The following is a 27,765-nucleotide window of genomic DNA, read 5'->3' as shown; positions in this document are numbered from 1 at the left end:
TGCTTTGCGGTAACATCATACATACTGTTGTTTGAAAATACAGATACACGCGCTTGTATGCTTATACTTCTTTGGTTGCATTAGAAAGGTGGGATGCGCACATGGAACAATCGCAAGAAAGAAGACGGGTCGGGCGCAATACTAGCAACTGACGTTTATTCAAGGAATCTGCAATTTATACATATGTTGTCAGCACTGGCAACAAAGGACATCAAAGGCAGATAGGGCGGATAAAAAACGAGATAAAAACACTAGGTAGATTCAGGTCATGATGTTTTCGAGGAAACGTGCCTCTCTATAATAAAGTTTGATTGATGTGTCACAAGACGCAATCTTTTCCTTTCTTTTTGATGAAACATGAATCGAGAAGTTCCCGTGCTTTTTCATTACGGCAATTTAGAATCTTGACTTGTGTCGGGAGACGCATGCATTTGTGTTCTAGGCAATGAAACTCTAAGTGACGCTGCTCCTTGCTTTCAATGAACCTTTCGTGCTCACGAGTGCGGATATTGATACAGCGGCCTGTCTGTCCTATATAAACCTTGCCACATGTTAAAGGAATCTGATATATTATGCCAACTTGGCAGTCCACATAGCGGTTCTTATGTTTCACGCCGCACTTATTTCTCTTCTTTCTGGAAGCATGTCTTCCGATGCGGGAACACAGATGACTCAGCTTGCAGGGTGCCGAGAAAACGAATGGGACGCCGTACTTGTTACCCAATTTCTTGAGATTGTGTGCGGTCCTGTGAACGTACGGAATCACTGCTGGCCTCTTAGATTGGTTAGACATATCAGTGTTAACATTCAGAGGAGCTTTCAACTTATTTGCCAGCGTTTTGACCACTGCCAGCACAACCACATCAGGGAAACCAACCTCTTTCAGTCTTGATGCATGCATATCGAAACTGGCTTCCATGGCACGGGAACCAGGCTTTTTTAAAGCTTTCTCGATAATCTGTTTCGCAATGGCCCTTTTCGTGGTTTTAGAGTGAGCGGAATCATACGGTAATAACTGTTTTTTTGTGCGGGGGCAAAAACACCAACACACATGTCCATGAGAGAAAGTCAGCTTAAGATCTAGGAACTGCAGAGTGTTATTGACAGTGAGTTCATGGGTGAAGGTTAAACCTGAGGCGTTACTCTCTATGATATTTAAAATTTCAGCAATGGAATCGTCATACATAAAATCAGCCCGTTTCTTCAAAAGGATAAGGAAATCGTCAACGTATCCAAAAACATGGGCAACATCACTGTTCAGTGCGCCAGTCAAGGTGCGGTCAATGCTCGATAAAAAGATGTTGCACAAAACTGGTGCTACGCACGGCCCTATGCATACTCCCTGTGCAATAAGCCTTCTGTTCTCCTCCTTCTGTGCAATAAGCCTTGAGTTGGCAGTGTGCGCCTACCTATGCTGAACGCCTTCCCTGGCCTCTCTTCTTTTCTTCACAAACTATGCAGCGCCCCCAATTAACTATTGTTTGTGGTCCCAACAGCCTGTACAATACCGAATGGATCAACAAGGCTGCAGCTTATTAGCAATGGTTAAGAAATATTTCCGCGGTTGTACAAAAAGTGTTACGTACAAAGGACCAAGCATGCGGTGTGCTTCAGACGGTTCTTTTATTTACTGATTCATTTAGTTGACGTCGAAATCGTTCTTGCATTGATCCTCGCGATAGGCGGGAACTTCATCGTTGCATATGTCTTCGTATTGGTCAATGCACTCCTGTGGTACGTCTGCTACTACGTCAGTTGTTACCCACAATATGCATACTGCAAACAACGAAGAAGACACTGTTATAATATTTGCAATGACCTAACTTACACTGTGGTTTCACGAAAGAAACATCCTTCAAAGAGCGCCCTTGCTCTTGATATCTGCGTGGACGTGTGAAATCATCATGGTCACGGCTGAAAACAAAGGAAGCAAAATCTTGCCGCATGCTTGGTCATTTATGCAGACTTAATTACGTCATTGCAACGTACATTCAAGAGCAAAATACATAATGCAATTTGATTGTTAAAGAGGTAAAGATTTGTATAAAAAAATGCTGAGGCTTAACTTGGTTAAGCCTGGAGAATGCGAAGCATCATCGTGTCGCGTAATTTGGAGGCGCACAACCACAGCGACGGCGCGAGGTGGGCCCCCGTTTCTCCACTGTCGTGACGTCATCGTGTCACGTGGTGTGACGTCATGTATCACGTGATTTGGAGGCGCACAACCACAGCGGCGGCGCGAGGTGGGCCCCCGTTTCTCCACTGCCGTGACGTCATCGTGTCACGTGGTGTGACGTCATGTATCACGTGATTTGGAGGCGCATAACCACGGTGAAAGGCTGAAGTGGTAGCTAAAGTAGTATGCTTCGCATAAAACGGAAGTCATCATGAAAGAAGGCTCAACTTCCAAACCGTAAGAGGATGCAAGGCCACCTTTTAAGACAGCGATAGTAGTTATCAATGAGGTGTTTTGGGCTGACATGCTAAGTGTTATAGTGACACATACAAGCCCCGTGTAAACGATCCAAAAACCCTCATCTGCTCTCAGTGCTACGGTATCTTACTGCCATCATTCAGCTTTTGTAGTGCAGAATTGTTCCTCCGTGGACAAGTCTACTTCTGGCATTGTGAGATTTTATTGTGGCCAATATTGTTTCTTAGTCACACGGCGAATATAGGTGTATTCCAGTAGAATTCATCCATCATTTCGGAATATCAAGAATATCTAATTTATGACACCATTTATTGTTTAGAAAAATACTAATTCGTGAATGCACACCTTAGGCGTTCCACAATTTGCTTGCTACAACGTTTACCTTGGCCGCTGACTGCTGTTCCTGATCCATTTAGGGTTCCGGTCTATAAAGAATAGCTTTCAACATCATGAATAATGTTACAGCAGGTGACTAGTTACTTTATCATTACCAACCACTTCTGTTACTGTGAGGTCGCAACGAAGGCTTTTAACCCTTCCGACCGAAGCAAAAGGCCACTTAGCGCCAGCTCAACAGCCACAATGCGTGACACGGCCACCCGCAAAGAAGTCTACTTCCTTAAATTAGTGATGCATTTAAAGAGATGTTTGTACGGCTTTTATTAGGAGTCGTTCATTTCAAATTGTAGTGTATAAAACTAAAATTTTAAATAACTAATTGCCCTAAACACATTGGACGCAAAGCGCAAATTTTTAGCTTGCCGAATGCATAGTACAGAAAACACTGCTAACGGTGAAAATAAAATAAGCTGGGATTATTTATCAGGGACAGAGGCCTTCGGTTCACATATATTTTTTCCTCCAAAAAAAAATATACTATCGAGGAGTGCGCAAAATGAATGGTTTACTTGTATGCCGCATGTAGGTTGGCGTAGTGTGCCTAACTGATGCTCTCTTTACCGAGGAGTTTAGATCCTACCACCTGAATAATAAATGCGCAGTTACCCTAATTTACAGATATTATAACCTTTTTCACAGCTGGTCTAAAGAGTCGTGTTTAGGATTTACAGCAAAAGTATTAGAACTGCTTCGACGTGTGTTGGAAGCAAACAAAATTCGCCATATTTTGATGCGAAACTTATTAAGTAACAAAATTTGAAGGGGACAGAAGGTCTGCTTGTAATCTTTTCCGATCAGCTAGAACTGCTGGCATAATAGGCTGTACAAATTTTGGAATATTTTTTTGTCCGGAAATGAATGTTCAGCTAGTGCGAAATGAAAAATTTCTTTTGTTTTTGTTATGTTTGTCGCCCGTATAACAGCAACGTTCAGGGACGGTGCACAGCCAACATTACCTGAATAATAATATTTGCAACAAAATAGCGACCTAGAAAAAAATATACGGGCTGCCAAGTGACGCAGAGGGCTTACCTTCGCCTTTGTATGGAAAATTGGCAACAACGCAGTTCTTGTTGTTGGTGTATTCAAATTTTAAATGAAGGGGATTCTTTGTGTCTGAAACAGATTCATGAAATAATTAGGCAAAAGATGCATCGTTTCTTTCATTTTCTTCCTTGCTACACGAAAAATGCGGAACAGGATGCGATGTTAGTCAGCATAATGAACACACAGGTTGCCCTATGCAATAAGAGGGCAAAATTAATTTCACTTTCTCCATTTTGCAAGAGCAGAACAAAAGTAATGTTTTTGCCGGAAGCCTGACGCCAACTGGAGTGACAACTTCGCTACAACTGTGTACAAATGTACAGTTAACTATTCTTAGCGAGTTTCTTGTAAAAACCTTCTAGAGGGCTTAAAAAACTGCCAATCGAACAAAGTTTTCTAGGGACATGTGTAAGCTATTGAAGGGCTTGTGACGGCGCAGACATGATGAAAGCCAACAGTCACCCAACAAACAACGTGCGAGGACGTGGCTTCGAATCCCACCGGCTGCATGTGGTTCTTTTTTCTTATAATTTAGCGATTATCGTTAAGCTAAGAAATGGTTAAACAAATAATGTTCTACTGATCAACATCGCTCATAAAATTACAGGTACATTCCAATGTGCTTTCCTCGCTTTCAGTGAATGTCGACTTTCTTGATATGGACGTTTCTTGAGGATTGATTATCAGTGTAGGTTCCTTTTCTTTCGCCGCTACGAAATTGAGCGCAGAGACCTTTTTTGGGGGGGACGGTGTTAAAAATGGAAAAGCCTTTCACGAAATACGTGCCCTTGTCCTCAGTAAGACATTGTAAGCTCCAACAATGTTTTATTTAAAACGTCTCCAGTCCAAAGGGAATCAAAGCTGAACTTCCTCTTTCACTTTGTACACTGTTTACAAAGTAATTGGGAAATGACAGTTAAGGCTACTGTCGAATGGTGACCACCAACTTGGTTCAATTTCGTTAACGTACCATGTAGACGTGTGCATAAACACTATGTTAAGGAGGACATCCTGGACAACTTGCAGCAACATTAACTAAAAACAGAGCTCTATATGCGATGTCCTGCAAAACAAGTGCGATAGTTTTTCCCTTGGTGGTTGGATGAATATATGGGGAGTGGATAATGTAAGGAAGCTGCGTTAACAAAATTGGGCGAGAGTGAGGATGGGTACAGCTCTTTCCGCGGTCAAGTTAGCTCATCGGGCAACCTTCGTTGCAACTTGTGCGATGCACGGACGTAAGGCGGCACAAAATACTTCGAAATGCATCTCGCACAGTTTGTGCAAGCCTGTGCTGCGGTTAAAACAAATGAAACGGCGCGGTAGCAGTATTGCAGTGAGTGGACTTAGACCGTGCCGTTAAGGATGGGATAAAAAAAGAGTTAAAGAGGCATAAATTTACAAAAGACGCATTGCGTATGCTTCCTGTTTGTTTCGACGCTTGCACTGCATAGCATTAGCGCAGATAATATTTAATTAGCTCGCCATATTACACCGGAAAAACTGCTTCTTCAGCAAAGCTTCCAATACACTAACTCTTTGAGAGATACTATCTGAGGCATTATGGGAGCCTCCATCACTCACTTCTGTTTGCAATTGTATTGGTTTTTTTTGTGCATACAGATCTTCAGATATAGGTACGAAGAGGAAATGGAAATACGTATGACGTTTACCACGGTTTACGATGGCGATTACCGTATCTTGACTTGGTCCCGGAAGATACTCAAGTACATACTCGCCCCTGAAAATCAAGCAAAGTGAGCAGCTTATGTGATATAGTCAAGCTATCCCAGCAATGCACTTTGTTGCCGCGCTGAACTATCTCCTAAGGCAGACAGGATTTTCACGAGCGTTACTCAAGGAATTCACATTATGTCCAACATCTACAGCATTCAGCAAGAAATAAAACAACATAAGCTGATAGCACAGTCCGCATGACATGGAATATTGTAAATATTGTCTTCTTCCTATTCCACTCCTATTCCTGTTCATTAGTAAACTGCGTTTGACCTTGAGTATTGCACTGTAATTGTCCTAATCCGAACCTTGTTTTTGTTTTCCACGTTATTACTGTTCTTGTTCACGAGCCTTGTGCATCTGTATTCACACAGTGAAAAGCTTCAAAACAATGTTTAGATTTAGGTTCATTGGGTTCTACGTCCCAAAGCGTCTCTCGCTATGAGGGACACCGTAGTGAAGGGCTCCCGAAATTTCGACCATCTGGGCTTCTTTATCGTGCACCGACATCGCACAGTACATGGGCCTCTCTAATTCTGCCTCCATCGAAATGCGACTGCCAAGGCTGGGATCGAACCAGCGTCCTTCTGGTCAGCAGCTGGGCACCATAACCTCTGAGCCACCTCGGCGTTTTTCGAAACAATGGTGTTGTTGCTGCATTCTAATCGTTATGACAGTATTTTAGTCTTTATGTGATTTTTATAATTAACAAAATAATCTTTCTGTCTTTTTGCACGACTTTTACGCGCAGAAAAGTCGTGCCCAAATGGTTTCATAACGTTGGGATCTACTCCGGTATTTTGTAAATAAGCAGACTGACAAGGTTAAATTAACATCGTTACGTCAGTGTACAGCTGCACATTCCTGCAGTTTCACCTCCTGAACTTAGCTTAATACGGGCCTAAATGTTTGGGTCATTTCCTCCTCCCACCGCTTTCCCCCTCACTTTTCTACTCCGTTACCACGGGAAAAAACTTCTGCAAGCAAAACCACTCTCTCGCTTATTTATTTTCATAGGCTTGTGGTTGATTAGTGGCTGTTGAGCCCTTTTGGCAGACGTTATGGTGGTCGCGTTTCTATGGAGGTGAAATGCAAATTACCCGCATGACGTTGGATGTCAGTGCACGTTAAAGAACCCAAGTGATGAAAAATAATCCGCAGTTCTCCACTACGGCCGCTGCCATAGCTAGGTGCAACTCTGGGGCGGGAGGTAAAACCGCCCTTCCATATAGCACAGTTTAGACTCTGAGCGTCATTCTAATACGTCATGCGAGATAGTATGCTGCGAATAAAGAACACAGCTATCACTAAGCATTGCAATTGTTTTACACAAACACACACATACAAAGAAAGACATAACAAGGGCTTAGTGACGTTTCGACAGGGTGTGCTAGTCTTCATCCCAGAGTTACATGATTGCTTCAGATGAGTATTTATAGGGCTTAGAAAGAGGCTGCTAAATTAATGCCAACGTGCAGTGAAGGTAGTAATTTCGTGCTCAGTAGTTTTTGCTGACCAAAAGTTTCTTAACGTTTCTTTGTAACTAAGGTTGCGTAAAATAGTCCGAAGTGCTCATTTTTTAGATATTTCTCTGTACCAAAGCTCACATATTATGCGGAAGGAGATCGTCGATCAGGAAGCTGTGGGGGTCCACCTCATAACTGAATCCTGTACTTTGTCTAAGCATCCGTATGCTTAGGCGAAAATGCACTAGTCTATTCCGGTCTACATTGGTGATCTAAATAACTGTTCTATAAGCTTTGTAAGAATTCTACTCGTCCTTGATGAGGATTCATCCAAATTCTAAGATGAAGTGCTTTAATTTTACCGAGTAATTCAAAAAAACAATTGCACTTTTGATGTATTTAAACGTTCGTTCCAGGTCGTACTTTTGCGAGCCTCCATGACCTTTCAGGCTCCAAGTGTAGGCGACTCTCTTGTTTGGTTGGTTCAGCGAGCGTTTTGCAGTCAAGCACTCCAGGCTCGGATCGTGACTCGAAGTGTACACCGCCACAGCTTCCAGGAAGATGTCAGATAACTTCACGAAGGCGAGAGGGAGACAGCAGAGAGGTAGTCAGCTACGGCAGGCTTTTCGGTACATGAGAGGATTTAAATGCTTTGAAATTTTTATACTCCGCACTTAAAAGAAAGTCCCAGGTAGCACACGGCAGCGGGCCAATATTGGAAATCCACTGGCAAAGCGTGGCCCTAACTAGGCCCAGAGTTGCCAGTGAGCATCCGATATTGGTTGTGCCACTCCTTAGCACATCCAACAATGGCCCTGGTTGTCCGTCGCTTTACCAGTATTGGCTGAGCCGTAATTAGATCCTGGCTATCATGGGCCAGGTTAGCCAGGATTGCCCCACTGTTTGCCATTGCTGGCTGTGCCATCATCGAATCCTGGCTATCATGGGCCATGTTAGCCAGTGCTGTTCCACTCTTTGCCAGAGTTGGCTATGCCATTTCCAGGAGCTGGCTATATTGGCCTAGGATTGCCACCGCTTATCCAGTGTTCAAAGTATACTGGCAAACGTTGGTAAACATTGTGTCATGCATTAAAATGGGTTCAAAATTATTTTTATTGTCGAGTACCATATCGCCATATAGCGCCTGTCCTGTGTGTATTATCCTCTTGTGTGCGCTTAAATTTAATTTCATTTATAAAATATACCATATCGGCAGTTCATAATTTTCGAACGCGTTAAAACATGCGAGTTCAAAGATTTGGTTTTATTTATTATTATATTTTAACCGAACACTTTTGCAGTTTGTGAGCAAAGCTACCCATGATTCCGTTGGAAAAGCTGCACTCTGGTTGCGCAGTGAGCAGCAATAATACGTTTAGGAGAATTGCGATCGAAGTCCTGTAGATCAGAATTAACGTTCTGATTACACCCGAGACGCCTTCAACAAAAATTCTCAACAGGCGCCTTCAATAAAAATCAAATAAGTTTGATTTGATTTAATTTTTGGAATAAAAAAAATCACTTTTTTTTATTCGCTCTAGGAATTCACTGCCACAGTGCGCAGCTGGTGTCTGCTTTATGGAGATCGCGATACAAACGTAATAGATTAGCGCAAGTGCATTCGCTAAACAGAAATTGTGCTCAGTTTAGGCAACGTCCAGAAACGAAGCAGTCGCCTCGTAATTTCGAATTATGCGTTGCGCTCGTGAAATATTAGGCGGGTGCTTCATAAACGCACGCGGACACGTGCTAAGCGATTCCTACGCTTCCCTACCTCGTGCCCTGTGATCGCGCCTTTCCCGTGTTTTCTGATTTGTTATTTCCTTCCTTTTCTGCAAATCGTAGTGTTGGAAATTGTTGTTTTTGACCTTTTTATTCTTCTGTTGTGTAATTTGAATTGGGGGCAATATAGCTCTTGCTCACGTCCTTGCATATTTACTCGCGTTTTTTTTTCTTTCGAACATGACCTTTATTGATGAAAACCATCGAAAGTAGTTGCGAACCACAATTCAACATGCCTTTGTTTGTTTTCGCTTTTTTTGCGCGAAACTTCCACACCAACAAACAATTTGAGAATTCTTCGACGACCACTGAATAAATGGACTGACAACTGGCGTTAGACGCATGTTAACCTAGCTTGTTTGGCGTATGTACGGTACATGAAACTATGAAAGAGCGCGCATTCTGCTTGGATATATTTTTTTGCTTTATATTTTTGTTATTATGTGGTAACATTTTAAGCTATCTTGAACTAACAGAAGCCACATCATACGGCCCCACAAAATACGCGAGTGTCTGAAGTCGTTTTGGCGAAATTCATCTTGAAGCTGCAAGTTTTTCACTTCAAAATTTTCGGGCTTTTGCTGCAGCTTTGTAGCAATACTTTGACGCTTCCGTGTTTCCCATCCACTTGTTCCTTGTAGGTATTGCTTCCCGTACTGCCTGTGGCCATGTCACTCGTTCTCCAAAAATTCCAAACCCTTTTCACGTGTTTTGGCCCCTTTCCCTCTCTCTTTCAAGTCTTCCCATATCTCCCCACTTGTTCTCCCGGCGGCGCCCTTTCTTTAGGTAGCGGGCTAACCCCCCACACCGCGAAGCGCTTTTTTTTCTTTTTGGTTGTCACTTCCTCAAAGCTATTTTCCCTCGCGCGCAGCTACGCGCTTCGCTGTTCGTGCACCCTTCCACGATCTCTCTGTCTCCACCTTTCAGCTCGAGGACTTTTCTCGGAACCACAAAACCTGTGTAAAGGAAAATGACCCTATCCCCTCCAGCCAACTCCTCCCCCCCCCCCCCCCCCACCATCGTCTCCACTGCTCGTCTTGGAACCGCGCGACGCATCACAATAAGACATTCTTGACTCCACGGCGGAGCCCAACCACGTGCACAACCAACACGACGAAAATGCATGCACACTCGAGCTAGCACCGTTCATAGTCTGTGCACGCGAAAAGCCACGCTCATATATTAGGAGAGCTCCGACGCTGTTCGTACCACCTGCAAGATCTTACTTGTAAGTACTAAAACTCTTTTATCTTGATATACGTCTGGAAGTTAAAGTGGTTTTTGTAGTAAACGTTGCTTTGACTACATGCGCCTTTATTTTTTCGGCAGGAAAACAGAGCGAGCCAAAAAGCACGAGGACGACTTCTGTGTACCCACTCTCATTGCGAAATGGCTTGCTTGACGTCGTGCACAGTGGAATTGTGGCCGAATGGTGAGAATTTAATTTTTCGTCTTTGGTGAGATGAACTCACTGAAGATTCACTACTTTGGCTAACAGCGGGTTTGGACTCATATGACCTGAGATGGGATGCATTCGGGAATATGTCCTTTACCGCTTATGCACGACGGAAATCAGAACCGCTTAATTAATTTTCCACTGCAGACCAGTTGGTAAGAATATGTGTAATACTTCCGTACTGTTTCTTTCTGCCTTCTACACTTGCAGACTCAATAGAAAATCCGCAATTTCTGGTTAAAGCTTTTCCCCAAGTTCTCTCGCAATGAAAAAGGGCATTACTCTGGACTATCAGACTAGTATTTTTGTGTGGTTTGCAAGTCGCAGTTTCGAATCCAATTATAGCATGCATGCGAAGCGACTAAGGTAAAACAAAGATGCCCTGAGTTCCTTGCGTTCAGCGTATTTCGCAAAAACTCGCAAGCCGTATTTTTAACCCTATTAAAAAAAACTAATCAAAAAAGTTGTTTTGACGTCCATGTGGAAGAGACGTTAACCCCTGTGCATATGTACTTGAATAAAAAATTAGCTCGCAATTTAGAGATACGAGTTATGATATTAAAACAAAATAATACATTAATCTGTTTTCAATATCACATTAATTTGCTTATCTCGCATTGAATATATTTACTGGGAGTGCGACACGACGCATTGGACTAAATTAAACCATTTGGTATAAGAGAAGTTTAGTAAATTAAATTCCATTTTGTACAACTAATGTGGTGCTGGTTCTTAAGAATAAATTTAAAATTATCCTGTAAAATATGTTGCTAGTGTCTTCACGATGACTGTGTTTCACAAAATTCGGTGTTATTTAATCATTTTTGTTTTTGTTCTGTGATGGCCATAATTCAACTTACCATGACATCATGCATCTCGATCGTTGCAGGCTTGGCGCTTCGTGACGCCATCGTGCAAGAGCTGGACGAGGAATTTGTTTGAATGCAGTCCAGCAGCCCTCTTACAAGTGGAGTGCAACGATTACTTCGGATATGACTGATCAGTTCACTGGAGGACAGCTCCGTTGAGCATTTTATGGATGCCTTAGCCGTGCCGCAGCAGCTTGCCCAGATGCTTTGCCCAACCTGATCGGCACGCACCAAACTTGAAAATAAATTGTTTTCCCACAGCCTCTGCTACCATGTTCTTGGGCCCCCTTTCTTTACTCCCCAGGGTGGCTGGTTGTAGCGCAAACCATCCTGTGCGGGCTAAAAGCGTGATTCTTGTAACTCAAAACAATAAACGGGTCTTTTTTCTGGAATTCTTTCGCACCCTCTATTATGAATATTTGCTAGGTAGAATGTTATGTACATCCATCCACAGTGCCGGTCATTGGCGAGTGGGTTAATTGCATGTGCCAGCGTTCGAAAGCTGGATGCCATTATTCGAAAGCTGGAAACCATTATTCGAAAGCTGGATGCCATTATTCGAAAGCTGGAAACCATTATTCGAAAGCTGGCTACCAATGTTTGAAAGTTGGCTACCAATGTTTGAAAGCTGGCTACCAATGTTTGAAAGTTGGATACCAGTATGAGACCTTTGCTGGCCCATGCTGCAGAACGAACATCGGTACTGCGCTGGCCGCTTGATCGTCCGAACATTGGCCCAAAACTGGCATGAAAGTAGGTCCAATGTGTAAAGTGGTAGCGCTCGGCCCAAATGCCAGTGTAGGACCGATGTTCGTGCCAGTTTTTGCCAACAGTTGACCGACCTTCGGCCAATGTTGTTGTGCTGCCTGGGGGGACATGCTGGCTAACAAAAAGGCTTGCATATAAAATGCGATCAGTGTAGCGGTAAATAGAAATGCTAATGAGATCGGTAACTTAGATGTTCTCCGGAATGTACCGGAATGTACGAGCGTGAGCTAGTGAGCAAATGTGACTTACCAACATCCAAGCTTAGATTCAGGAGCGAATATGAACTTTGGTGTTCAGAGAGATGGCCATTTAGGGTAACTCAGTGAATTCCAGGATAAGAAAAACAGTGTACGCGATTACAGAGTAATTGAGAAAGGCAAAGAGATAATGAATCTGGCTGCGATAGGATCGCCGCAGCGACCGCACGACAAGGCTAATTTGAGATAAATGAAGATTCCATTGTCCTTCAGTGAATGATGCTAGGCTGACGATGACGACGAGGATGGTATTTCAATCTCTTCCTCACCCCTAGACAATCGAGAGTTCAGCGGTATTTCCTCTTTCATTGAAACTAAAAAAAAGCTTTTCCCGCATTTCACCGGTACCGAACTGCATTCCTACGCCGCGATAGCTAATAGCATCTCACCTTGACAGCATCGACGGGGTCCCGGTGAAGTTTGTGTTCTCCAAGTGCCGACACTCTATGAATGAGGGCAAGACAGAGAAACGTGGCTGCGAGCGGGCGAGTCACGAGCAGAGACATCCTACTTTACTTGCTCGGTGCGGAATCAGATATGGTTCGGTCTACGAGCCTTTCGAGGGTGTATGTCTTTATCCGTGCATGGATCCCTATATACGCAACACAAGCAAGGAGACTCGTTTCCTTATGCTTGGATTTGCTATTTACTGTAGTTTGCCTCCAAAAACTCATTAGGTTCGCTGACGTTTGACGCCGAATTGAGTTTCACTCTCCCGCATTCGTCTCGAGTTCTTAAATGAAAGTCGCACTTACTCGATTAAGATCGGGACGAACGTGATGTAGCACGGTATACAGAAAGACAGATTGAAAAAGATATCGAATAGATTGAAACGCAGCTGCCAATGACAGCACACATGTTTCTGGGGTCGTGTATCTCCACCTCCAATTTTTATTTCATTTCTTTCCTGAGCCACCGCGAATGAACCGTGAGGTATCTGGAACACTTCAACAGGTCACCTGCGTTCTTTCAACCTGAGTATGAGTGTTGTTACTTAAAGCCTTGTTTAAACTGAGTGTTCCATCCGCGTCACACTGCCATATGTGTCCTCATTTTTGTTCGGCTTCGCCCCATTGGTCACCAATTTGCCCAAACCAATATCTTCCACAGCTTCAGGTCATTCACCTTATCCGAAATGCTCCAGGCACCACCGGACAAAGTAGGGCTCCCAACGCACGTCATTCATTTGCCGGCGGCAAATCCGTTTCTGCCGTCCCGCTTAATGTGTGGTTTTGCCTCGCGGAAAACATTGCATTCGGCTCGCAGCGAACATCTGTAGTTGCACAACACGACCATGTGCGGCGGAGTGCAACAATTGAGGCAGTAATTTAAAAAATATTCGAGGTAAACAAAACGGCAAACGATATAGCATAAACGACCAGTTGATTTCAGCAATGTTTTAGCGACAAAATTCACACACGTTGACGGCGATATCAAATGGCATTTTCGTTTTATTGTATTGAAATATATATAAACGCAACAGCGTAAGAGTCCAGTTCAGTGGATACTCCCCAGACGTCCGTTGGCGTTTTGTCAAGAAAACCTTGGTTGGTGGAAAAACGGGGCTGTGACTGAAACGTGACTGAAAAGCGATTAAAATGTTAGAAAACTGGGGATTAGAAAGTACAAACATTACACAAACGGCATTACAATATGTAAGTATATAAAGCAATCTGAAGGCGTTGAGAGGAAAATTCAGGTAATTGGTCGGGAATCGAAGTAATAACCCTTCGCTTGTGAGTCTGACAAGCTACGTTTGAACACTCAAGCACGTTCATATGGCTTGGTTAAAGCGGGACATTACATTTATGTTGCGTCGACTTTCACATAAGCACATCAACCCTACCCATCCCAGTAATGTAAAAGTTACAGGAAAGACCATTATCAGCGCCACCTGTGTTATTTTAAACACAAAGGATTAACTGTGTTATCACCCCCTCTCAGTGTTGTCCCCGGTGCAGTTTGCATACCCCACAATCTTCTAATAATGCCTCTGAACAGGTTTGAGAGAACTAGCATTCTATGGGGTTGCTTTACCTCGAGGTTATTGCTGGCAAGGATTCTAAGCAGCAGAACATAGAGCTTGTTGTGTAGTTGGTGCACATAGCGCACGCTTTCAGTCTCCACAAGCGCATGCTGGCGACCGGTGCCCAGCAGCCTGGGGATCTGATATTAGATATCAGATATCAGATCAAAACAACACAGAGAGTCTGCTTTACGATGACATCATACATACTATTGTTTGAAAATAAAGATACACGCATTTTTATAGCTATATTTCTCTGGTTGCGATGTCTGCGCTTTATTTTTTCCTCCAGCGTAGAAGCGTGCAACGATTCTATAGTGAATCTTTCGTATATATGGTGGAGCCTCTCCCTCTTTTAGTGCATATCAGAAGTCTCAGAGAGGCCGCCGCGGTGGCTCAGTGCTTATGGTGCTCTGCCGCTGACCCGAAAGACGCGGGTTCGATGCCTGCCGCGGCGGTCGAATTTCGATGGAGGCGTAACTCTAGAGGCCCGTGTACTGTGTGATGTCAGTGCACGTTAAAGAACAGCAGGTGCTCGAAATTTCCGGAACCGTTCACTACGGCGTCTGTCATAGCCTAAGTCATTTGGGACGTTAAAGCGCGGAAACCATAAACCAGAAGTCACAGTGAAACCAGTCAATCATATTTAGCTCCTTAGCTGCCAGTCCCGAGTTGCGCTCGTCTTAGGACGCTGTGGCACTATCGCCAATGACAAGCCACATTTGCCAAGCTAGATGCGGCTTTAGTTTCACTTACCAATGACAAGTTATGTTCGTCAATTGGTTTCAGTCTTTGTGTTCAACGCTATAGAACTGGAGATATCGCAGAAGTATCCTGTAATGCGAAAGCAAGACACCGCTGGTCCTTGAGGGTAACGGAGTGGATTCCAAGAGAAAGCAAACGTAGCAGGGGACGGCAGAACGTTAGGTGGGCGGATGAGATTAAGAAGTTTGCGGGGATACAGTGGCGACAACTGACAAAGGACAGGGTTAATTGGAGAGACATGGGAGAGGCCTTTGCCCTGCAGTGGGTGTAGTCAGGCTGATGATGACGATGATGATGGTCCTCTTTTGAAGTTAAGCGCCCACGAAGCATGGCAGTGGTGATTTCAAAATGGCAACACACTTATTCTTGTAATCCTTATGGCGGAGACATTGATGAGTAACAAGCGCTTTCGTAGTACAATTTATTTATATATACTGCAATCCAACAAGGGATCTTCGCAGGGTGGTTACATGAATACAGAAAAGAAAAATTACAATTGCAGATGTCAAAAGTTAAGGCAGAAATCTCAGACATAGAACTAACATTATTAAACAGCCCATCATCGTCAATAAACAGGAAAAATAATACGTTTCTTGCATCAGTTCGAGCAACGGCCATGATGAAGGCAACAAAATTTTAAATTTGGATATCACAGTGAGTCTGACTCTGTTCTTTGAAGCCAAAACAGACTCTGATAACGAGGAAGAGAAGGCGGTAGAAGAGGAAAGGCAGGGAGGTTCCCATAACGGGAGGTTCCCATACAATTCATCAGTTAATAAATCCTGTTTGCACAAATAAGGAACAACGCCTACGCACCCGATGTTTTGTATCCGTGCGCATGTTCAAATAGAGATTGCGCATCTAAAAATCTGCAATCTGAAAACTATGGAATGCATAAAATAAAAGCTTTTCTCAACACAGGTATTTGTTTTGAATTTCTATTATTGGTATATGTTAGGAAGCAGAGAAAATAAAAAAATTTTAGTCACAGTATAAGAAAAATCTCTGAAATTTTGTACATTTCCACCCAACGTAACTTCGGGGTTTTCAGGGTTAATTGAATTCTTAGAGGTACAAATGCCTCGGAGTGACGGACGTGATAAAAAAGGTGGGGTTCCGTGCCCTGCCTTCTGAGGGTCTATTCACCTTCTGTGTAATAAGCCTTGAGTTGGTAGTGTGTGCCTAACCGAGGTTTAATCACCTTCTGTGTAATAAGCCTTCAGCTGGTAGCGTGTGCCTAACCGTGTTTAACGTCTTCCCCGGCCTCTCTTATTTTTTTGCAAAACTATGCAGCGCCTGCAGTTTACTATTGTGTACAACGCAAGACCCTGGACAGTACCGAATGTACCAGCAAGGTTTCAGCTTATTAGCAATGGTTACGAAATATTTCCGCGGTTCTACAAAAAATCTTACACACAAAGACCAACCATGCGTTGTGCTTCAGGCGGTTCTTTTATTTACTGGTTCGTCTATTTGACGCCCAAATCATTCTTGCATTGATCCTCGCGATAGGCGGGTACTTCATCGTTGCATATGTCTTCGTATTGGTCGACGCACTCCTGTGGTACGTCTGCTGCTACGTCAGTTGTTACCCACAATATGCATACTGCAAACAACGAAGAAGACATTGTTGTAACATTTGCAATGAACTAATTTGCACAGGCTTTTATGAAAGAATAACAATCCCAAGGGCGCTCGTGCGATTCATATCTGCGTGGACGTGTAAACAACAACACACGTTTGTTTGCGGTCACGGCCGCAAACAAAGGAAGCAAAAGCTTGAAGCATCGTTGGCCAGTAATGCTAACTTAATTATCTCATTGCAGCATACATTCAAGCGCAAAATGCATAATCCAATTTGGTCGGTAAATAGCTAAGGACTTGCATAGGAATGGAAGTCATCATCAAAGAAGGCGCAGCATCCAAACCATAAGAAGATATAACGCCACCTTTTAAGACAGCGACAGTAGTAAGCAATGACGCGTTTTGTGCTGATATGTTTAAGTCTAATAATGCCACATACAAGCACTGTGTAAACGATCCAAAAGCCCTCATCTACTCTTAGTGCTATGGTATCTTACTCCCCTATCCACCTTTTGTAGAGAAGAATCGTTCTTCCTTCGACGCCTACTTCTGGCATCGTGAGATTTTATTGTGGCCAACATTCCTCCTTAGTCACTCGACGAAGCTAGGTGCTTTTCAGTAGAATTCATCCCGAATTTCTGAATGGTGTCTTATGTAATTTAGAAAAATGTTAATTTGTAAATGCACACCTTAGGCCTTGCCCAATTGGCTGGATTGCTACAGCGTTTCCACTGGCCGCTGTCTGCTGTTTGTGATCAACAGCCTCCTTTAGAGTTCCATTCTATGAGGAATAGCTTTCAACACCGTGAATAATGTTACAGCAGGTGACTTTCATAAAGTCACTTTAACATTACCAACTGTTTCTGTCTCTGTGAGGTCGCAATGAAGGCTTTTAACCCTGCCGACAGATGCAATAGGGCACTTAGCGCCTGCCCAATAGCCAGAATGCGTGAAAGGGCCACCCGCAAAAAAAAATCTGTTTCCTTAAATTAGTCATGCATTTATCGACCGTTTGTACTTCTCCTATTAATAGTCGCTCTTTTCCTATTGCAGTTTATAAAGCTAAATATTAAACTAATTGCTCTGAACTTACTGGACACAAGGTGCAAATTCTTAGCTTGCCAAATGCATTGCACAGAAAACTCTGCTACCTTTGTAAATGAAATTAGCTGGCATTATTTTGGAGAGACAAAACCCTCCGCCCACATATATTTTTTTCCTCCAAGAAAAAGTATACTGTCGAGGAGTTCCTAGAATGGATGGTTTATGCCGCATGTACGTCGGCGAAATGTGCATAACTGATGCTTTCTTTACTCAGGAGTGTAAATCCTACAATTTGACTAATAAATGCGCAGTTACCCTAATTTATAGATACTATAAATTTTTCATAGTTGCTCTAAACAGTCGTGTTTGTAATTTATAACGAAAGTATTACAACTGCTTCGACGTGTGTGGGCAGTAAACAAGATTTGCAATATTTTGCAGCAGAAATAATTAAGGCTTCAAGGGGAAGGTAACAAAGGGAAAAAGATCTGCTTGCAATCATTTTTCCGGTTGGCTAGAACTTCTTGTATGATAGGTTGTACAAATTTTTCCATGTTTTCTTGTCCGGAAACGAGTGTTCAGAGACTGCAAAGTGGCAGATTCGTTTTTTTTTTATGTTTGTCACCCTTATAACAGCAACGTTCAGGGAAAGTGACAACCCGCATTTCATGAATAGCAATATTTACACCAAAATAGCCACTGCGAAAAAGATATACGGGCTTCCTAGTGACGCAGCGGGCTTACCTTCGCCCTTGTACGGGAAATTGGCAACAACGCAGTTCTTGTTGTTGGTGTACTCAAATTTTACATTAAGTGGATTCTTTGCGTCTGAAACAGATTCACGAAATAATTAGACCACAGAAGTATCGTTTCTTCCATTTTCTTCATTGCTATATGGAAAACTCGGAACTGGAAGCTATGTTAGCATGATGAACACGCAGGTTGTGCCATATAATTAGAAATCTGTTAATTTCAATTTCTTCCTTTTGCAAGAGTAGGACTTAAGTACTGTTTTGACAGAAGCCTGACGCCAACAGGATTGACAACTTCGCTACGACTGTCCTCAACTGTACCAAGCTTAACTACCAAAAAAAGTGCTGTTAACTATTCTTTGCGAGATTCTAATAAAAGCCTTCTAGAGGGCTGAAAAAACTGCCAATGGACCAAAGTTTCTTATGGACAATGGTAGGAAATTGAAAGCCTTGTGAAGACACACACATGGAGTAAGAAAACAGTCATCGAACAAACAGCATGCGGAGGACGTGGCTTCTAATCCCACCTGCGGCAGGGGGCTGTTTCTTATTCTACTTTTTTTGGCAATTACCTTTCAGGTAAAAAATGGTTGCACACATAACTTTCAACTCATGAACACCGCCTATAAGTTAACAGGTACACTCCTTTGTGCTTTCCTAGCTTTTGGTGAATGTCGATTTTCTTGATATGAAAGTTTCTTGAGGATATATCATCCATGGAGGTTCCTTTTCTTTTGCCGCTAACAAATTGAACGCAGACATCTTGTTTGGGGGACCGTGTTAAACATGAAAAAGCCTTTCACGAAACAGGTGTCCTTGCCCATAGTAAGGCATTGCTCGTAGATTTTACTTAAAATATGTCTCCAGTCTAAAGGTCATCAAAGCCGGTCTTCCTTTTACAACTTGCACACTCTTTGGGACATAACTGGGAAATAACTGTAAAGGCTGCTTGCGAATGGTGACGAGCAACACTACTGTTTTAATTTTGTTATCATGCTATGTAGGCACATGCATAAACCTCATGTTAAGGAGGACATCCTGGACAACTTGCAGTAACGTTAACTAAAAACAGAACTCTATATGCGATGTCCTGCGAAACGCGCGATAGTTTGTCCCTTGGTGGCTGGATGAATATATGGGGGGTAGATAATGTAAGGAAGCTGGGTTAACAAAATTGGGCGAGAGTGAGGATGGGTACAGCTCTTTCCGCGGTCAAGTTAGCGCATCGGGCAACCTTCGTTGCCACTTGTGGGATGCACGGACGTAAGGCGGTACAAAATGCTTCGAAATGTCTCTCGCACAGTTTGTGCAAGCCTTGATTGCGGTTACAACAAATGAAACAGTGCTGTAGCAGTCTTGCTGTGAATGGACTTTGACCATGCCATCAAGGATGGGATTAATAAGGTGTTAATGAGGCATAATTTTAAAAAAGACGCATTGCGTATGCTTGCTCTTAGTTTCAACGCTTGCACTGCATAGCTTAAGCACAGTTAATATTTAATTAGTTCGCCGTAATCGCAGGGAGACACTGCTTCTTGAGCGAGGCTTCCAATACGCTAACTCTTTGAGGGGCACTATCTCAAGCATTATGAGAGCCTCCATCACACACTTATGTTCGCACTTTTATCGGTTATTTTCGTGCACATATATCTTCAGATATGGGTGCGAAGAGGAAATTAAAACACGTATGACGTTTACCACGGTTTGCGATGGCGATTACTGTATCTTGACTTGGTCCCGGGAGATATTCAAGTACATGCTCGCCCCTGCAAACCAATCCAAGTAAGCAGCTTATGAGATATAGTCAAGCTATCCCCACAACAAATTTTGTCACCCCGTTTAACTATCTAGTAAGGCAGGCAGGATTTGCACAAACGTTACTCAATTAAATTATATCATGTGCAGCCTCTACAGCATTCAGTAAGAAATAAAACAACATAAGCCGATAGCGATGGAATATCCTAAATATTATTTTCTTCCCATTTCACTGCTCTTCCATTTTTCCAGTTCAATTGTAAATTGCATTTGACTTTCAGTATTGCACTGCAATCATTCAAATCCAAAGCTTAATTTTACGTTCCCATTATCGCTGTTTTTTCACCCGCATTTTGCATCTGTATTCACAGAGTGATTAGCTTCAAAACAATGTTTTGGTTTGGGTTTATGGCGCTCAACGTCTCAAAGCGACTCTGGCTATGAGAAACGCCGTAGAGGAGGGCTTCGGAAATTTCGACTACTTGAAGTTGTTTAACGTGCGACAACATCAAACAGTACATGGTCCTCTAGCATTTTGTCTCCATCGAAATGCGACTGCCTAGGCTTAGCTCAAACCCGCGTCCTTTGGGTAAGGAGCCGAGCACCATAAACTCTGAGCCACCTTGGCGTCTTTTCAAAACAATTCTTGTGGTGCTGCATTCAAATCGCTATGACAATGTTTTTAGTGCTTATGTGATTTTTATAATGAACAAAATATTCTTGCTGCCTTTTCTGCAAATTTTGTGCATCTTTTGTGTAGGAGGTCCCCTTGACGGTTCAGAACGTCGGGATCTACTCCGATATTTTGTAAATAAGCAAACTGACACGCAAAACAAACTATGATAACAATCTTTTCATTGCTCATAGAGAAAGAGTTTTCTGAAATGAATAGAAATGCAAGCACCAATCATGCAAGCCTGTAAGCGTTTGTTGTTCTCATTACAACATTTCTGAAGTGTTGATTCATACAGCATGGTTTCTAATGAGGTTAAATTGGCATCGTTGCGTCAGTGTTGCACATTCCTGCAGTTTCACCCCTGAACTTTGCTTAACGCTGGCCTAAATGTCGTATAATTCCCTCCTCCCCCCCCCCCCTTATTTCTATACTCCGTTAACGCGGGGAAAAAATTTTGCAAGCAAAACACACTCTCTCGCGCATTTATTTACATAAACGTAGGGTGGCTTAGTGGCTACAGCAGTCGGCCGTTGAGCCCTGTGTGCCAGACGTTGCGGTTGTCGCGTTTCTACGCAGGTGAAATGCAAAATACCCGTATGACATTGGATATCAGTGCACATTCAAGAACTCAAGTGGTGAAAATTAATCCGCAGTCCTCCACTACGGTCTCTGTCATAACCATGTGCAAATCTATGGCGGTAGGTAAAACAGCCCTTCCACATATCACAGTTTATTTAAGACTCTGAGGCTTATTCTAATATGTCATGCGAGCTAGTATACTGCGAATAAAAAACACAGCTATCACTAAGCCTTGCAATTGCTTTACACACACACACGCACGCACGCACAAAAGACATAACAAGGATTTACTGACGTTTCGACAGGCTAGTCTTCATCAGATTGGTACATGATTGTTCTCAGATGAGTATTTACAGGGGTTAAAAAGAGGCTTCTAAATTTATAGCAACATCCAGTGAAGGTAATAAATAAGTGTTCACTACTTTTTTCTGATCAAAAGCTTCTTTCGTCTCTTTGTAGCCAAGGTTGCATAGAATAGTCCGTAATTTTTTTTTAGATATTTGTCTGGGTGAAAGCGCACGTATTACCCGGAATGAGACCACCGTGCATAAAGCTGTAGGGGTCCTCCTAATCAGTGAATCCTGCACTTTGCCTAAGCACCCCGTATGCTTAGGCCAAAATGCACTAGTCTATTCCGGTCTACATTCCTGATCTAAAAATCTATTCTATATGCCTTGTACGAATTCCACTCTACCTTCACGGGAATTCCCCAAAATTCTGAGATGAAGCGCTCTAATTTTAGCGTATAATTTAAAAATTAATTTCACTTTTAATATATTGATGCTTCCGTTCCAGGTCGTACTTTTGTGACCCTCCGTGACCTTTCAGGCTCCAAGTGTAGGCAACTCTCTTGTTTGGTTGGTAAAGCGAGCGCTTTGCAGTCACGCACTCCAGGCTGGAATCGTGGCTTGAGATGTACACGGCCACAGCTTCCGGGAAGAGGTCAAACATCTTCATGGAGGAAAGAGGGAGACAATAGAGACGTAGTCAGTTACGCTAGGCTTTTCAGTACATGAGCGACACAAGCTATCATGGGTGTAATAGACGGTTGAATATCTACGTACCTATGAAAGATGGTAAAGGATTTAAATGCTTTGACATTTTTATACACTGAACTTTAAAGAAAGTGAACAATAGTGAATTCATTACAATCACTAAAAGGACCGCGTGGCCAAGAAGTTCCCTGGCTAAATGGTTTAATTGTCCACACGAAGTGCGCTCAGAGGCCCATTTTGTTACACTCCAGGAAGCCCTGGAACAGGCCATGGGAATGCTTGTACCAATCGAAAAACTAAAGCTGACCTGTGGCACTAGATATCGAACAGCGAACCTGAAATATAAAAAGCGGATACACAACCCACTTGGTATGCGGTCACCAAATCAGTGAGACGAGGCGCGTTGCCTAGTTTGAAAAACACAAGTGACCGTTTACGGAAGCGCATTCCCTGGGTTACCGATGTACGGCAACCACCGTTTATGAGCTGCCTACTACGCCGTTTCTGCATGGCATTTCATGAAAGCGCCTACCATCGACGACGAGATAGGCTGGAATTTAAAAATAAAGCAGGCCGCAATCATTACTCGAGAGGAAAGCGCATAACAGTGATATCATGTGAGTACCTAACTATGGTTCTAAATCTAGCAGCCTAGCGAAAAATCTTGAATATAGAATGAGATGAGTGCGCTGGTCCATGAAAATAGGAAATGAGATTTGTCAAGTTAAGAAACTGAAAAATGCTGCGTGGGCTAGTGTGCAAACACGAGTTAACGATATACTAGCTGCGACCCGGAAGCGAAAATGAATATTGGCATAACGTAATGCGATCGAGTAAAAGGGAAGAGATGGTCAGTTAGGATAATGTATTAAATTCCAAGTTGAGGAAAACAGCGCAAGCGATTACAGATTCGTCTGTAAGGGGGAAATAGATAAGGAGACTGGCTGGGATAGGATGACAGCAGCAACCTCGAGACAGGGCTTATTTCCGATAAACGAAGATTCCATTGCCCTTCAGTGAATGCAGCTACGCTAGCGATAACGACAACGATGGTATTTTTATCACTTCCTCACCCCGTGACAAAGCGAGTATTCAGCGGTATTTCCTCTTCCACTTAAGCTAAGAAAAAGCTTGTCCCGTAATTCACCTGTGCTCAACTGCTTTCCTGCACCGCGACAACTAATAGCATCTCACCTTGAAAGCATCGACAGGGTCCCGGTGAAGTTTATGTTCTCCAAGCGACGACACTGTATGAATGAGGGCAAGACAAAGACAGGCGGCTGCTAGCGGGCGAGTCACGAGCAGTGACATTCTACCTCACTTGCTCGGTGCGGAATCAGATATGGTGAGGCCTACGAGGCTTTCGGGGGTGTATGTCTTTATCCGTGCATAGATCCCGTGCAACACAGGATGCAGACTCGTTTCTTTACGCTTGGATTTGTTCTTTACTGTAGTTCGCCGTCCAAAACTTATTAGGTTCGCTGACGTTTGACCCCAAATTGAGTGTCACTCTCCCACATTCGTATCGAGTTCTTAAATGATAGTCGCCCTCACTCAATTAAGATCAAGGCGTTCGTCATGCATCAAGGTATACAGGCAGACAGATTGAAAAAGATATCGAATGGATTGAAACACAGGTGCCAATAACTGCACACATGTTTCCGTCGTCGTATGTCTCCAGTCATGACCTCCTTTTTTTTATTTCAGTTTTTTTCTGAGCCACCCCGATTGAACAGCGAGGTATATTGAGCACGCGAAGAAATCACCTGTTTTTTTATTTTCACACTGATTATGTGTGTTGTTGCTTTAAAGCTTGTTTAAAGTGAGTGTTCCATCCTCTCCCGTGGTGCCATCTGTGGCCTCGTTTTTGTGCTGCTTGGAGTTATTGATTACCTAGTGATTAGTGCTGCTTGGCACTATTGATTACCTGTCATAGCTGCAGGTAATTCGCCCTATCCGAAATGCTTCAGGCACCACGGTGCCAAGTCGAGATCCCAACCGGCACTACCTCTGTCCTCTGCCGGAAAAAAATCCATTTCTGTCCTTCCCCTTAATAGGTTGTTTTGCCGCACGGCTTACTCCACGTTTGCAGTACAGAGAACAGGTATGGTTGCACAAGACAACCGTACAGTGGTAGTGTTCAATAATCGAGGAGGTAATATAAGCAATATTCAGGGTAAACAAACAAACAAAACGCCGGTGCAGTTAAAGTCTACACAACCATAAACGATCAGTTCCTCTCAGCAGTATTTTACTGAATTGTCGCGTGTTGCCAACGGCGTCAAATTTGGATTTTCGTATTCTTTTCTTGAAATAAATGCTAACGCGACGGAGCTATAGGTTCTCTTCTGCGAAAAACCAGCGTAGTTCGTAGGCGTTGTGTGGAGGAACTCCGTATTTATCAAAAGGTGGCTACGTCATACGTGGAGAGGCGGAAACGAAAAGCCATTACAAGGTTAATAAACTTACAATTAGAATGTCCCAGATGACTCAAACGTCATTAGGACAAGTATGTATATAATCTAAATTAATTGGGTTGAAAACAAAATGGGGCAATTGGTCTAGAATCGAATTCATGGCCCTTGGGTTGCGAGTCAGACACGTTGCCTCTAGGCAGCGCAAGCATGTTCATACGTCTTGGCGAGACCGGGCATTACATTGGTGTTATGTGGTCTTTAACATAATGTTTGTGACTGTGAAAAAAGAAACAGTGCCGGTGTCAGCATGGGCGCGAGGAGCCGCTAACGAGACGCATTAACGCTATTGCATCATACCGTTATAGGTAGAGCCAAAGTGTCCTCCAAATTTTTTCATTTTATTTTCGTTATTTTTCTTCGTCCTGATGAATGCACCCAGTATCAGGACGTGTTGAAGTTTCTGAAAGTTTTGCTACGAGACAAAATGCTTCTAACGCAATTTCCTGCTTTTTTTTTCGAGAATGCACCCTCTGAAATATCCTTTCATAATAGGAGGCGGGGTTGGAAAATAGCAGATGCACAAAATGCAACCCTACAAGGAAAAGAAGAAATAGAAACGTGATGGAGAAAAGGAAAACCCATGATGCAGCATTTATCTGTAAATAAGAGGAAAATAGTGGACTGTTAGATAACACTGAAATTACCTGTAATCCAACATTGTTTTGTTCCCCGCAAGCTCCTTACCACGGAAGTAGCATAGTGGCTTCAACATTGCGCACGAAGTGCTGGGTTCCATCCTCAGTGCCACTGTGTACCCGCCGTTTTCAAAATGCTTTCTCCCTGGCAGGTGCGCCACTTTTCAGTAGTGGAATTATTGCGAAAACGTCCTTCGCCAGTTCCGTATTTTCCTTTTGAAGCAAGCTGTTTCTTTAAGAACTGTCCTCGCCGCAGAAAAACGCTTTAAATAGGCCCGCTTTCTCGCTGAGCCTCCCGATCTCTAAAAAACCTTTATCTGATTATTGACAAGTTATCCGAGTTCAATATATGTGCAAGAAATTTTATGTCTACGTGTTTGAACATAATTTATTGAGAAAAAATTTAGAATGATTTTTGTTCTTTTCTGTAACGTTTCCTTATATCCACTCTTAGCGTTTCGTACGCTGGGAACACATTGGAAATATGAAAAACAAAAACATGAACACCGTGGTTTTAAGCCACTTCTAACTTTGCGTCAACCGTATTTTTCGGTTCGTCTAATGCGAATGCCACTCGTGTAAAAGTCATACATTTCAACAAAAGAAATCCTTTTTTCTTCAGGATATTTTTCCTTGCTGGGCAAGAAACCTAGAACGCGATATTCTTTGGCAGAAGCGAAATCAACACGGCAGTGTCAGAACTTTTCTATTTTAAAAGCAAACAATAATATTTAATTGCCGACACTAGGACCAAATTTGTTATTTTATGGCTACATGTGTATGTATATAGCCATTTGTGTTGTTTGTGTAACAACACAGGTGCGCGCAGCAAACGCGAACAAGTTTATATTATTCATGCCATCGTCAATTATCACACCCCTGGACTACATTGCACGAATATTCTTTAAATTTGCTACAATTAGGCTGCTTAGTATTCAATAAATATTTCTGGAAAGGGCACAGTCATCTTCAGAATTAGCATTCATATCTAAAATGTCGATCAAATGAAGAGGTATCCGGAACAGAACCCTTGTCTAAATGATACCATATATTCAAGGAGACATTATTCCTAGCTTTAACATTTCAAAAATCGATTATGGCGCACAGCTGCAAGCTCGTGATTCTTAAGCTAGGTTTCGTTATGGCACGCAGTTGAACCTTTTCCGTGCGTGGAGTCTGTCTGGAAGGTTCTAAGAAACTGTATTTTAAATACTTTTCCCTGGACTTGTATTCTATGATGTCGTAAATATAGTAAGGGCACTTAAAGGCTCAGTGAGTTCCACTTGTAGTCGGTGTAAAGAAAGTCGGTGTCCTGGCTGTTATCCGGCTTTCAAAAGCTCTGTTGTCATTGATTGCCACAAAGATCAGCTTACCAGGGAAATTATAGAGGCGTTCAATATACATTCACAAAAGGAAGATATGTGCGCCAGTGCTGCCTCAGTGTTTCTATCTGACAAGGAAATGCTTTTCATGTCTGCTAATCTGTAAATCCTGTTTGACCATAACGCTGTTTGAGTGCTTCCTTATTTGAAATGTTTTTATCTCCTCTTCTCTGTCATATTGCCTGGTTTCATGCAATAAACTTCAGTTGTAAGTTAGCGCCCGTCCAGTGTGTCTCCCTTGTGTCCGTGTCTTTTTAGCGCTATGTGGCAAGCAAAATAAGCGATAGCGCACACCTAACCACCTAAATTTCATGTAAGCGAATTACAAAAAAAAACGCTTGCGTTTTTTTTTTCTTGCAATCAGCAGCTATTCACAGTATATAGTAACACCTATTACTCCATTAAAACAAAAATAGGGCTACTTGGTATTTGCTTGCTGGAATCATTTTCTTAGCGGATTAAAAACAAAGACACTACACCTACGACAAACACAGCTGGTGTCCCTTGTGTGTTTGTCGTAGATGTACTGCCTGTGTTTTTAAACCGCTAAGAAAATGATTCCATCAATCCATTACTCAACCTGGTGGTTCAGTGACTCTGGCGTTCGATTGCGGGTCATCAGGTCGCGGTATCGAATCCCGAACGCGGCGGCCGCATTTCAACGCAGGAGAAATGCAGACATCCTTGTCTTTATAGCCAATGCGTCGCTTTCAGATGTTAAAACCCACACATCATGCCATTTCATATTATCTTCAGTATTCTTGCAGATCTGCGTTTTCTTCTACAGCGGCTTCGGAGATGGCTCTCTTTTTGCACCTGATGTTCGGGCCGTGCTAAATCGACAGGAATTAATCACAAAATAAATAGAAATGCGCAGCCA

The 27,765-nt window shown here is 42.8% G+C and overlaps 2 protein-coding genes across 2 annotated transcripts; both read right to left on the bottom strand.

Moving 5' to 3' along the window:
* Positions 1–1,639: 1,639 nt before the first annotated feature.
* LOC149330139 (uncharacterized) lies at positions 1,640–12,721 on the bottom strand. Its single transcript, XM_089559744.1, has 5 exons — positions 12,605–12,721; positions 7,507–7,655; positions 5,554–5,621; positions 3,866–3,949; positions 1,640–1,776 (listed from the first exon to the last, which is right to left on the bottom strand). Exons 1-5 carry the CDS (start codon positions 12,719–12,721, stop codon positions 1,640–1,642), a joined length of 555 nt encoding a protein of 184 aa, XP_089415870.1.
* Positions 12,722–16,475: 3,754 nt separating this feature from the next.
* LOC149330138 (uncharacterized) lies at positions 16,476–23,702 on the bottom strand. Its single transcript, XM_089559376.1, has 5 exons — positions 23,586–23,702; positions 22,199–22,347; positions 20,085–20,152; positions 18,379–18,462; positions 16,476–16,612 (listed from the first exon to the last, which is right to left on the bottom strand). Exons 1-5 carry the CDS (start codon positions 23,700–23,702, stop codon positions 16,476–16,478), a joined length of 555 nt encoding a protein of 184 aa, XP_089415502.1.
* Positions 23,703–27,765: the final 4,063 nt, after the last annotated feature.

Source organism: Amblyomma mixtum, chromosome 9, assembly GCF_055824585.1.
Source record: "Amblyomma mixtum isolate Tamu chromosome 9, ASM5582458v1, whole genome shotgun sequence".
Lineage (NCBI taxonomy): Eukaryota > Metazoa > Arthropoda > Arachnida > Ixodida > Ixodidae > Amblyomma > Amblyomma mixtum.
Note: the sequence above shows the minus strand (reverse complement) of the source record. Positions and strands in the feature narration are given on the sequence as shown.